General features: G+C 47.0%; 1 protein-coding gene across 1 annotated transcript; it reads left to right on the top strand.

Moving 5' to 3' along the window:
• The first annotated feature begins 7,303 nt into the window (after positions 1-7,303).
• On the top strand, positions 7,304-8,934 carry gpr185b (G protein-coupled receptor 185 b). The gene is made up of 2 exons (XM_086101875.1): positions 7,304-7,621; positions 7,866-8,934. The coding sequence occupies exons 1-2, from the start codon at positions 7,585-7,587 to the stop codon at positions 8,918-8,920; spliced, it is 1,092 nt and encodes a 363-aa protein (XP_085958001.1). The 5' UTR covers positions 7,304-7,584; the 3' UTR covers positions 8,921-8,934.
• Positions 8,935-14,018: the final 5,084 nt, after the last annotated feature.

A 14,018-nucleotide genomic window follows, 5' to 3' on the forward strand; every position in this document is an offset into this window, starting at 1 on the left:
TGGGGGCACCTTGCTTTGATCAGAGTACAGTAGAAGACAACAGCAGTCACAAGTCTGTCACTGAGACAGACCCGACAAAGCAGACGCTATCAAGGACATGTGAATACTTTATTCTTTACACATTTAATAGCACTCTCCTGAGTTTGTAAGGTGCAGGCAGGAATTCAAATTTGATTTCAAATGCACATGTGTAAATGCTTTAAAAATTCCTTTCTTTATAAATCTTGTTTAATCTTAAAGTGCATGACTATATTTTTCAATACCAACGACTTGTTAAAGTTTTGTACCTTTGTACAATCAGTGGGATCAGTTGCAATGCATATATGTGAATGATAAAAGCAAATTGCACATTTGTCTCAGGAAATCTAAGGTGTTTCATGACATGTTTTGGAAAAGATATGTTCATTAAATTTCAACATTTTCCTTATGTTCTTCTGCTTCTTCAGACCAAAACAAAGGAAAGACATATTTTGGTTATTTATAGCATAGTATGGTATAATTTTAATGGTCCGGCCCACTTGACATCTCCCGAGTTTGACACCCCTGCTCAATTTCACATCCGTGATGACAAGAAAAACAAAACAATATTTCATATAATGTCAAATTCGTTCTTGTTGCTTTATTGCTGATCGCTCTTGTATGAAATTAAAACGGCATTAGACCATTGGTTAAGATTTAATATTCTACGAAAGACCCCAATTATGACATTATTCACAAGTATGATATCATAACTACATGTCTGATGTTAGCAACAAGCCGATCCGTGTCAAAACTGGTCCCAAAATCGACACGAGTTACCGCAACAACATAATACAAAAGATGTCCGGGGACTCTCGGTTCAAGTTGGCGGCTCGCTCTGCACGTCCTCAACGCGCCGAGGCTCCCTCTAGTGGTTATAAGAAATACCTCTATGGTATGGTGTCAAACTCAAGGCCTGGGGGCCATATCCGGCCCACCACATCATTTTATGTGGCCCGCAAACAAACAATCGCATCAGCTTCCATGATCCTTGCCAAAATCTGTACCGAAATGTGAAAATGTCATCAATGACGTCGGGATTTTGCAAAAAAAAAAATTTTTTTTTTTTTGCGAACCATTTTACGGTAATTTCAACAAACTATCACGCTTCTGATCCGTCAATTTGTTGTGTGCATGTAAAAATTCTACGAGACCATGAAACATTGAGGGAAACTGTAACAACAAGGTCGCTCACGCCAAAAGAATGAGTTGGACACCCCTGGTCTACGGCCAGAGTGCCACGCTTCTTCAACGCATTTGGTCAATGGAGCTCAGCACTCTTGTGTGTCAAAGCAGCACAGCACTTACTAGGCTCCGCCGTGCATCTTCACTCGCTTTTCTGGCTGCACGCGAAGACTAAATTTGTCACACACATTCCTTCAAGATAGACTTTTGAACATCAGCATTTGCAACATGTGTGATAGCTAATTATGTGGCTGTTATATTCGCCTCCATTCGGCATACAGTCAACTCGTGAAATTGCAAGATACAACTCACTCGTGTGATACCCGCGCGAGGACACACACATATGCACACGCACGCATACATACACATACTGTGCTCAGGTGACAGCGTTCCTCCATTCTACTCCATCCCGTGGTTGCCCTTAACAACAAAAAGATGACGTAAGCAGCGGGAGGAGGTGATGATTTTCACAGCATTCCAAGGTTTCCTCCTTTTGGTGCAGAGCTAGCGAGAATAACAACCGTAGTCCTTTGCAGATGTATACACTGCTAACGAATACAATGAACTGTCATGGTTATTCGGACTCCATCAGGGGTAATTTTTGGATCAGAGGTTTAGGGGTGCTGAGCTCCTTGGACCATGCGTTTGGTACGTGGGCCTTCAGTTGGGGCTCACCCGACTGTATACATCTCCTAATAGCACCTCTATCACAATAACGGCATTGTACTGTACATAACCCTTCATTCATAAATAATACCAAATATTTTACTCTTTTACGTGTTGTATTTTCTTATTATATTATTATTGTTGAAAAAATTTATTGTATCTCTGATTAAAAAAAAAAAATCATCGAAATGTGTTGCCCAGTGTAATGCACACGTGGACAAGATTATCAGTACCCCTATTTTAATGAAGGAAAAACTCACAGTGGTCACAGAAACAGATTGCATACGAGAAATGTAATATTACATAAATAAATGAAAATTAGACATTTATTTTGGATTGTGGATCAGCAGAATTATTTTATTTTATTTTATTAAATGGTGCACCGTGAAAAAATTGACAATAATTTGACTATAGGGAAGTGTTCAACCAAAGTGTGTCCTCTAAGGAGCATTACTGGTGATGTCAAATTTGTCATTGATCATTCTGCTTATTTAAATCATGACAAGTAGTCACTGGCCAAAATGTAGTTCCGTGCTTGTGATGTCGCATTTAGGCTAGGTCAAAAAGCCTTGCTTGCTCTGACCTTTGCCACCGGGTCGACCAAAATGTAATTTATTTGCGTCAGAAAACTAAGGTGCTCGCGAAGAATCACCACAAAAAAAAAAACTATTTGGCTTCACATGATTATGATGAAGGAACAAGGACTACAAGCAAATGAAAAAGTACCGAACAAGATCAGAATCAAAATCAGAAGCGAGCAAATGACAGTCTACTCGGAAACTTTTACCTGACGTCCTGCCGTTGGAGGCTGATCACAACCTGCCTAGCTGCTCCTTTCTTCTGGCAGGCACGCCACCTAGAGGACACAAGTAAAAACACAGCAATAACGATCAACTCACAGGGAAACAAAACCAACCCCAAAGAGATTTCGACATTTCCTTTGGAGGGGATATTTTAAAAGCACGCTACATACCAACACGCTAATAGCTAGCAAGCGCGTATGATGTAAATAAGGAGCTAAGCATCAGTTGAAGTCGGAGGAGTGACCTTTGCACGTACATTTTGAAAGGTCGTTCATAGGCCACAGGCAACAAGGGCTCATCAATTAGCTAATTGGCATTTCGGTGAAAGATGAGAAGATGAAGGGGTGTAGCAACAGAACTCATTGGTGATGTGGCCCCCGTGTGCTGCCACCTAGTGGTGCTTTACGTCACTCCGCTCAGCGTGGAGAAGTTTGAAAAGGGCACCAACACAGCGAAAGTGACGGATCAATTATTAAAAGGAGTCACATGTTTTCCCTTTTGATCAGAGGGACGGGATAATTGCCGTGAACGCTCGTGAGGCAGAGGACAGCCTGCTCGGTAGATATGCATTTATTTCGCAACGGCCGGTGTGTCGATCGTGTCAGAGTGAATCCGTGGAAATGCTGAAAGCTAGGAGGGGGAAGGAAGACGCCCACTCTCGTGTCATCTATTCAAGCTATAAATACCGCTGTGAGGCGGCCGGATGAGCTGCATTTTTGAGTCATCTGCTTGCAGCGCTTAAGTTGATCCACAAGTGCCAGCCAGGCTGCACGTCAGCACTTGATGGAATCCGCGAGGACAAGTCCAAAATAATAACGCAACAGCGGCACACGTGCAAGGCAGAGGGGGGGGGGGGGGGTCAAAGAGGCTGCTGTGTGCCGGACTGGTCAGCATTGTATCGGTTACCGTGACAACACGAGATTGAAGGAACAAAAAAGGTGAGAGCGAGGTTTTTACGAACAACAGCCGTTGTGTTTCGAAGCAATTTAAACACAAAAAGTCTTCCGGAGGATTCCCAAACGATGGACCGGAAAGGACTGGGCAAACTATCAACTGGTTGTCCACTTGCATGCGCAATAGGACAGCGGATCTCGACACGGGACAGCATCTCGCTTGGTCACTTCCTGAAATGGAAGAAGATGGAATCCAAGCTTCTGTCTGCATCGTCTTACTGCAATATATCGAGTCTTGTCCCAAACGGAGGCCTTGAGTTGCCTCCATGGCAACAACTGCTGGTCTAGTCATGTGACATGGAAAGCAGCCACCAAGGCACACACGAAACGAGTCCACGGTCGCGGCTCCAAAGCTACCGTCTCTACTTGCTCTCCGCATTTGACTTACTGTACATTGTGGAATGCGCTCCTTTCCTGTTGTCTCGTCCTTTTTGTTGCCTCTTGTAGTCAAGAAAGTAACACCAGGTGACCTCATTTTGTCAACAAAGGGATAAGACGCAAGACATACAAATTGCACACTTAACTCACTGCTGACAAAACGTCGGAAGAGCTCTTGGTAGGGAATTCCATCAGCCGCGTCTCAATATAAGACACACGCATTCACATTTGCTCTTGCTTGTCTCACCATAAAATGACAGCAGGTCATGGGAAGCGCGTACGCGCTTTTGTTTGGACTCATGACTTAGAACCCTCAAACGTCCGCAATACGGACATGAGGGGAAAAAAAGCCCTCCAAAATCCCGTGTCACGCAGACAAATTAATAAAAAAGGTCAAAGGGGATAAAAAAAAGGACAACGGTTAGATGCATCGCAGTCAATCATAGTGCCCCCTAGTGGCATTCGGCAACATGACGGGTGACAGTCCAAATTAAAACGTGGACAAAATCGAGTGGGACCAGTGAGAGTGTGATGCGCTTTCGTGACAAGACTGCAGCACTGATCCTGAGGACTTTCAGTTTCAGGAGAGAAGTACGGACGGGCGCTGATGACAGCCTGATCAAAGTTGACTTTTGAGGCGGCCAGCAGTCTTCCTTTTGAGCATCCACGACAGCGCCTTCCTCTTGCCCTTTTTAAAGACCTTTCATCAATCCCAAATACGACTCGCCGCGGTCGCCGCGTTCCTGCGAACGAGCCCATCGCACGTCTGGACCGCGATCCGGCGGGGCCCCGAGAGAGCTTTGGTGTTTGTGGCACTAAATGATGCTCGGGGAGCGAGGGATGAGTCATTGCTGCAAGTGTCAGAAAATCAGAGCAGTGACGCAGCACTTTCTCTTTGCCGGGTTACAACTTTGACAGACAAAGCGAGCGTCCCGGTGTCATTATCTGGCTTTTTGGGGGGTGAAGTGCAACTGGAAAAAAAAAAAAAAAAAGAATAAGGAACTCAAAACATTTGAAAAAAAACAAACCCCAGCAGTCTGGCAGCTGCGCGCAGCTGCTACAATTGTACGTACGGCAACTAGTGGAGCTGATGAACATGCATGAGGAGCACGCATGAACAGTATATGCATGGGAAACGCCATAGTGGGACCAGTAGGTGGTCGTAAAACTGCCAAACGGAGCCCCTTTGTCACGTGACTGCCTGCATGGCAAGTGCAAGGCAAATGTGCAGGGAAGCCCAGCGGTCACGGGTTCAAGGGAAACCCTCTGCCTTTGTCCGCCGTGGGGATTTTTCGTCACTTAACATTTTGCACTGTGCAGCGTAGTTGATGTGTCCCACTGAGACTTTCTTATGCAAATGATATCTTTCTGATTTTCCTAAAACATTGATGCAAATGGGCGGCACGGTGGAAGAGGGTTAGCACGTTAGCCTCACATTGTAGAGGTTCAGGGTTCGATTCTGGCTCTGGCCTCCCTGTGTGGAGTTTGCATGTTCTTCCCAACCCTGCGTGGCTTTTCTCGGGGTACTCCGGTTTCATCCCACAGTCCAAAAACATGCATGGCAGGCTAATTGAACACTCAAAATTGTCCTAAAGTGTGATTGCGAGCACAAATGGTTGTTCGCCTATGTGTGCCCTGCGATTGGCTGGCAACCGGTTCAGGGTGTCCTCCTCCTACTGCCCGAAGACGGCTGGAATAGGCTCCAGTAAGCGCGTGATCCTGGTCAGGATAAGCGGATTCGAAAATGGATGGTCGATGCAAATGGCAATCAGCGTCATGCGTAAGTCATCAGCCGTCACAGTTGGTATCATTCAAATGTTTTTCACCAAATCTCCCAAGAGCAGTTTCTTTAAAAAGCTCAGTTGAGAACAGATTCTCACTCACGAAAAGTGTCGGCAAATGCAAATGAAACAATGACCACAAACTCCACAATGTGATGCCAAGGCATCTTTTCAGCACAAGGCAACACAAGGTCGCTTCGCACGAGCAGACGCAACGCTGAAACGCATTGACAAAGACAACCAAAAAGCTGAGAAAACAAAGCGTTGCAAATTTACTCTAAGAATGTACAATCACAACATTTAACAAAACACTTAAAAGTAAAGAAAGAAAGACAAAGATTATGTTTCCAAAATGGCTAAAAGAACAATATGAAGTGCTTTTGTTTTGTGTTAATCACAACCCATGGTGGCATTCTTTCAGTCCAACACAAATGAATTCAAAACTCCTTTTTTTTTCTTAAACAAATCGTGCACTTGACTGACTTGGCGACTGAAAATGTTCCAGCATTTGACTTGGGCAACATCAAGCAATTGATGGCATTGAAGTTGGGCTACGTGCAGAGCGCTGCAAAAACCCCCGTGCGGGCGACCTTTCGGAAAGGTCATCATCGTCCCGATGATGCAATGGTTTATCACGGCTACATTTCTAGGATCAGGAATTTCCCAGTAACCTCTGCGATGTCCTGTTACATCGCAGCGCATGTGGTGCATACCCTGAATAGTCCCACCATCATCGTCATCATCATCATCATCAAGACCGTGCCCCAACCACACCAGTCGGGACAAATGAGTCCCAAGGAGCGCGCACGCAAACTCCCTCTCTTTCTCTCTCTGGCTGTTTTTCATCGCACCTGGTATGATTCAAGATGACGCCGGCGGCTCAGGAGGAGACTTCGGTGACGTCACGCGTGTGGAGGAGGGAGGACGCGTATGCGACGTGAAGACGGCAGCCAACTAACCATGCCAACCAAGCGCCCATGCGGGCGCGTGATGCGAACTGCTTAGAGAAAGAGGGAGCAGAAGAAGAAGAAATAAAAGAGGAGGAGGAGGAAGAAGAGGAGGGGGGGGGGGACAACAAGGCTGCGTCCCTGCAGGGAACGACAACCAAACAGTGAGCAGGTCATTTTCTCCGCCCCCCCCTTCAACTGTGACGTGCGCCCCCCCCCCCCATCCACTCGTACTCCCGCTCACGCACCGCTGCAGCTGAATGACAGGTGATTTTTTTTTCTTTCGTTATCAATATCACGCTTGTTGTTGCCGCGGCATGAAGCCCAACGCTCTGGTGGGGGGTGGCAAGTCTGGAAGAATATTTTACTTTTTAATTTTGGGGGGGGTTCTTTTTTTTTTTTTTTTACCGCAGTGATGTGCACCACGCAGCCGACGGGGTGGGGGGGGGGGGTGTGGATGGGAAAGGGGTGGTCTTTGTCGGCCGTGTTGACCTTCCCAGAATCACACGGAGGGGGAGGAGCGGTTTGAGGGAGGGGTGGGGGGGATGAGCTGGGAGCCGTTTTTTTTTTTTTCAATGCCTTTTCTTTTTGTGAATGGAGCTCGGGATAGTTTGCTGCTCGCTGAGCTAAAATTAGCAGGATTGTTTTTTGTTGTTTTTTTTTTAAATTCCCAGACTGCATCATCATCATCATCATCATCATCATCATCAGACAACGATGCTGTAGAAGCGGTTCTATAAATTGCCCATATGCGCAGCTCGAGAATCGTGCCTGCCCCAGAACGTCATGCACCAATTTTAGAGGCGCTCTAAAAATATCAATTGTTGATAATGCCCGGGACTTATTCCTCAGGATGAGGAATAGAAGCCGTCCGACGGATGCCTTTGTTGGTATGTTGATTCGCCGCGTGTGTTCCACTGCATGACGAATGATTTGCGTGCACTGCTTTTTTTCGTGAATGAGTGAATGCACGACCGACTGAATGAGAGGATGGGGATGGCACAGTCCTGTCGTCAGCCTTCCCTCTGCATCCCTCGCGTCGTTTTTGGGCTTTTTCCTCCACGTGCCGAGCCTGACGTGTTTTTGGCGTCCGCTATACAAGCTTCCATCCTTCCTTTCTGCTTTTCCCTCCAGCCATGACCCTGTCGCTGGTGGCGGCGGCGGCCATGAGCAACCTCAACTCTTCCTCCCCCCTGGACCCGGCGGACTCATCCACGTCCTCCTCATCGTGGTCGTGGGGTCTCGTGGAGGAGCCCTTCAACTCTTCTTCTGAGCCGGCGGTGCGGATCGGCCCCGAGCTGCGGCCGGCCGTCCCGGAGGTGAGCTCGTGGGACGTGGTGCTGTGCGTGGCGGGGACGCTCATCTCCTGCGAGAACGCGCTGGTCATCGCCGTGCTTTTCTACACGCCCACGCTGAGAGCGCCCACGTTCATCCTGATCGGCTCGCTGGCGGCGGCCGATCTCCTGGCCGGCCTGGGTCTCATCCTCAACTTCGTCTTCACCTACCTGGCCGACGGCTCGCCGGAGCTGGTCGGCCTCCTGTCGGCGGGACTGCTGCTCTCGGCCTTCTCGGCGTCCATCCTCAACATCCTGGCCATCACGGTGGACCGCTACCTGTCGCTGTACAACGCGCTGACTTACCACACCGAGCGGACGTTGACCTTCACCTACGTGATGGTGCTCTTCATCTGGCTGTCGTGCGTGACGATGGGCCTGCTGCCGGCACTGGGCTGGAACTGCCTCAGAGACGAGTCGGCGTGCAGCATCTGCAGGCCGGTCACCAAAAGCAACGCCGTGGCACTCGCCGTGGCCTTCTTGCTGGTCTTCGGCCTCATGACGCAGCTCTACCTGCAGATCTGCAAGATCGCCTTCCGCCACGCGCAGCAGATCGCCGTGCAGCATCAGTTCGTGGCCATCTCCACCACCAAGGGCGTCTCCACGCTGTCGGCCATCTTGTGTGCCTTTGGCGCGTGCTGGCTGCCGTTTGCCATGTACTCCATCGTGGCCGATTCCAGCTACCCGGCCGTGTACACCTATGCCGCGGCGCTGCCCGCCACCTGCTGCTCCGTCATCAACCCCGTCATTTACGCCTTTCGAAACCCGGACATCCAAAAGTCGCTGTGGATGGCCTGCTGCGGCTGCGTCCCGTCCAACCTCTCGCTCAGACCACGGGCCTCCAGTGACGTGTAGCCTGGGCAGGTAGGACCCGGTGGTTGGAGGAGGAGGGGGGGGGGGGGGGGCACGGCGGGAGCTGGAACCACGTGGCGGGAGCTGGCACGCCGTGGGACCTTGCAGTCAAACCCTCTTCGAGGCCCCCCTGTCTTTGAAGATCAGGGGGGGGGGGGTGCAATTAGATGAATGGCGGCAGGGCAGGAAGGTCCTTTTACCGTATTGGCCCGAATATAAGACGGTGTATTTTGCATTGAAATAAGACTGAAAAGTGGGGTTCATCTTATATTCGGGATCTAGACATTATACCCATTCACGACGCTAGATGGCGCCAGATATAATTGAAGCGAATGCTGAACCTGACTCCCCAGGCCAAAGTGAACCCCTGTCATGAAGAATAAAAATAAAAATAGCGGTAAGAAAGAAAAGAGAAGAAAATAATAGAAGAGATAACAGAAAATGGAGAAACGTAGCGACAACCTGGAGAAAAGTGGGTCGAAGATCGGCCAGGTTAAACGGCAGCTGAGGAGAAGTTATGATGTCATTTACATTTCAAAAACCACAAGCCATTCATTTACGAATGTGATTGCACTTTAGTTTACATATTTAAATGTTCAGATATTAAGATTTGAATGAGGCCAAATAACATGCTTATTCTCTCAAATATATTGTTAGAATCATTCGTATCAGATGTACTGTAATTATTTTCTGTATAAAAATGAATTTGGTGTTCAAAAAGTCTTTTTTCAAACTTGAGTCTTGAAAAAGAGGGGGTCGTCTTATAATCAGGGCCGTCTTATATTCGGGCCAATACGGTATTCTTCAAGCAAGCCTGTCTCGCGGACGAGGCCATAAGGTGGAGGCTTCAAGTGTGGAATGATCTGATAGCGCCATTAAGTTCCATCTTTCAAGCACATTTGGACCTTTTCCTGTAAAAGCAACAACCGGACAACCCAAAGGAAACGAAAGATCGCATCCGTCTGACGTCAACGCGTTGGTTCCTGGGCGAGGGAAGCATGTTGACTGACATGGCATTCAGCACCGAGGACAGCGGCGTGGCCAGTCAGCACCTGGCAGAGTTCCTTCAGCATGTCTCAAGATCGGATCACTTTACTGAGTCCACTGATTATCCGTGACTTTGGGCTGGTATCGGCTTTCACAGAGCCCCCCCCCCCCCCGAGGATGTGTGTTTTTCCAACGTTCACACGTGTTTCGTGTTTTACAGACAGAAGAACGTGGGCAGGCAGGTTGAAATGTGGTCCTAAAAGGGAAGGAAAGGAGGGCTTGAGGATGAGCTTGAGGCCTGGGGAGGGAAAACAGCGCAGGTTGTTTTGTGTGACGACAGAGAATCCTTTCGACCAAAATCGACCGCAAAAGTACAACATGAATACGTTTTAACTTACGAACATCTTTCGTGACCACTTCTCCAGTGTCTTCTTTTGGCTCTTCTGTAATATTTGCAATAATTAGTCAGAGAACGAAGAAGAGGGAGGTGCGTACAACTCGTAACAATAAACTTGATTTCGTACAAAGACGGTTGCAGGCTCTGCGGGACAACCGTGCAATACTTGAATTTTTCACTGGATTGACAATAAGCGGGACAGAACATCAAATGTTAGAAGTACGGAGAAAGCGAATTTAGGACTTGATGCGCTGTTGACACCGTGAGTGAAAATCCGGAGCTTTTGGCTTCAATACATGAGTCGAAGGCTATATTTTCATATTTTTTGATCCTCGAGAGGCAAACTGGCCCGGCCTTCAGCAATTCTCAACTCAACTCAACTGTATTTCTCGAGCACTTTCAAACAGCCATCGCTGCATACAAAGTGCTGTACATGGAGCAACTAACATATACAACAGTAAAGCAACAAATCGGTAACAATGAAAATTTAGCTTGGCCCACCAAGGCTGTAAGTAGACATGGACTTCGCTACACATTACATTCGAAATGTTCACCGTCCCCTTTCAGCGGAGAAACTCATGACTGTATTTGACTCATGACAGTGCTTCAACTCATGACTGTATTTCACTTCCGAAATCAAACACTTTGTTTCCTGTCCCTTTAGTGATCGAGCTCAACTTTACACAAACGAGTGGATACACGCAGCTAGCCGTGAGGTCCAGTTTTGTGTGAGGTCACACATAAAACTTCTCTCAGTTCGTGCACAGACATAAAAACCTGTCTTTGAGATTGAATGAGTCTTAAAAAAGCCAATTGTAGTTTGCACAATTGCCCGTGGCCATCTGTCCTAATCATGATTGTTCAGGATAGCTTGACACCACAGTGACGAATGAAATGTTGCATTAGCTACAAAAAAAACCTAAAATTAAAAAAGTCCCCGCCCCAAAATAGTGTCAAAACGTACTCGCACTTTCATCACATGCACAAACACATCGCACGTCACATAACATCTCATTTGCTGGGCGTAGCGTGAATCTCTGTCATCGATGAAGATGAAACTACTCCATTGAGCATTCCTGGGAGGAGGAATGGAGCGACCGCTCACTGTGTGTGCGTGTGTGTACTCACGGAGCCGATTGGAATGAAGTATCCCCATTACCAAATATAAACACGCGCGCACACACTACGGGTTAAGGAGTTGGCTTTCTGATCCAAACGACTATAAGTGTGTTATTTTTCTTATGCAATGCTGTACAGAAATGTCTATTTTTGTAATGTTTGTTCAGGGCACGACTTTGGGGACACGTTGACTGCTGTGCCTGTTCACGTTGGGAATTTTTTTTTCCTTTTTGATTGTGGAACAAATGATGTGTCAGGAAAAAAGGGCCATATTTTTCACCTTACTGATGTCCTATTTTGATTTGTATGTGTCTGTCAGACAAAAGAAAAAAAAAAGGGAATTGACCTCGGTGCCATCCATCGCTTGCTCTGCTTGAGCGTATATATATTTTTTTAATTTACGCACTGAATGTCACCCACATTTCATCCTGATTTACTCCCATTCCAGAGTTCTTTGCATTCACACAAGGCTTTCCAAACATTGAGGTTCAGGGCACCAGGGCAAGAAGTTGCTGAGCCGATCGGGCAATTCAGGAAGTCCCAGATACAGGATCAATCAAGAAAAAAAACAACACAATAAACCATGTCAGAGCTAGTATTTGGACCGAGTATGGCCTTCATTGACAAATATTTTAGGTATCCATGTTGTTGTGTGTGCGTGTGAAAGGGGGTGGGGGGGGGGGGAGAGAGTGCGTGTGTGCAATTAAACAGCATCAGGATGAAAAAAAAACGCACTTTACATGAGGGACACAATTGTTACTTGTATGTCGAATGTAGAACCTCTGAGAGAAACATTTATTTTTATTAATGTACATAACTAAAACAAGGGAAACAAATATCTGACTGTAAAACCCGAAATGGAAACGGTAAAAAAGGGGGGAAAAAAGGGAAATAAAAACAAGTCAAGATGGTGAGTGTTTCTTATTTCTGGCGTCACCGAGCAAGCCATCAATCACACGACTGGGAGGCGACGAACACGGAATTCAAAACGCCCACGTTCATTCATGACACGGCAGGTGAAACGTGAGAACGGGCTGGCAGACATGGGCGAAGAGCGCCCCTGTGCGGTCAGAGGCGGTTTTGCGATGACACGCCTTGGACGCACTACGTCACGGTGGCGGCGGCGACGAGCTCGGCTAATCTCCACCCCCCCTACCACACGCGCGCGCGCGCACACACACACACACACACACACACACACACACACACACACACACACACACACACACACACACACACACACACACACACACACACACACACACACACACACACACACACACTAAAAGACAAGGTAACTATACAGTGGCGTTTCCAAAGGTTTTTCATTGGAGTGACCAGATGGGGACATTTGAAATCTTGGGCTGGCACAACAAAACGAAAAGCCATAATTTCTGGATATCAATATAAGAAGGGTGTCAAACTTTTAGTCACTGGCTGCATCGTAGCGATGGCTTCCTTTGGAGGGCTGTTATGACCGGGAACCCAAAGAAATGTACAATCGCCTCATATAGGCTACTGTTGAGGAATGGGAGCGGTCAAATTGCTCTTGGTCCTCCTTGGACACAGGTTCTTTTATCTCTCTATAATGTGGAAGAAGACCCAACACCACGTCATCTTTTCTTCAGTTTATCACAACGCAATACGAATCGATTCGGGCTCCTGTGAGTCTCAGATTTCATCAGGAAGCGTCAAAGAAACACATTCATGAGATTATATAGAGACAATATGATAATGAGAGGCGGGGAGGTACGCCTCTCATGCAAATCCCCGAAACAAAGAAAGTAACATGTCATCTGACCCGGTGTGGCTGGAGGAAGTTGGGAGTGGTGAGGTGAGACCAGACCACCACTACCCACCATTTGGTGTGATGGCAGGAACACAGATACTTGAGATAACAGTTCCTCTTTTGATGTTAAACATGTCCTGTGGAGGGGGGCCCTAAAGTGGTGGGGTTCGAGGGCACTAAAGGTGATTGTAAAAACAGTGAGCAGGAAATACCTTCAACAGCATTCTACATTGTTTCTTTCAAGTGTCTGAACAAACACAACTAACAGAGAGGAATAACACCATAACCATTAAACCTAACTACGTAAAACGTAGAGACAAAGAAGGCCAAGCAAAGTTCGATCTTGATATGATGACAAAGTATAGACCACTGCTGCTGGTCACAGATCTTGAGATTAGGGTTCCTCTTTGAGGGCACTTGACAGCCTTCAGGGACTTTTAAGAGGTGGTGGAGGCAAGAAAACCCTTGGGGGGCTGTTAATTAACCAAGTGAAAATAGGATCTAAACTTCACACTACATTCTTTGTTTTAAGTACTTCAGCAGATGTTCAGGACAGAGACTAGTGTCAATAGTTCTCATAGCAAGATGAAATTCCTCAACAATGTTCTACTACTACTTCTAGCGGAATAATTCCTTAACAGCTACACACAAAAGAAAATTGATGAATAACTGCTTTTGGAATCAGAGGCTAGCACAGAGGTGGGCAAACTACGGCCCGCGGGCCAGATCCGGCCCGTTGGTCTTTTTAATCCGGCCCACCGAAGGTTGGTCCACAATTAAGGTTCGATGTGAATGATTGCATTCATTTT

This window comes from Hippocampus guttulatus, chromosome 2 (assembly GCF_054856545.1).
Source record: "Hippocampus guttulatus isolate MCC_2025c chromosome 2, RoL_Hgut_1.0, whole genome shotgun sequence".
Lineage (NCBI taxonomy): Eukaryota > Metazoa > Chordata > Actinopteri > Syngnathiformes > Syngnathidae > Hippocampus > Hippocampus guttulatus.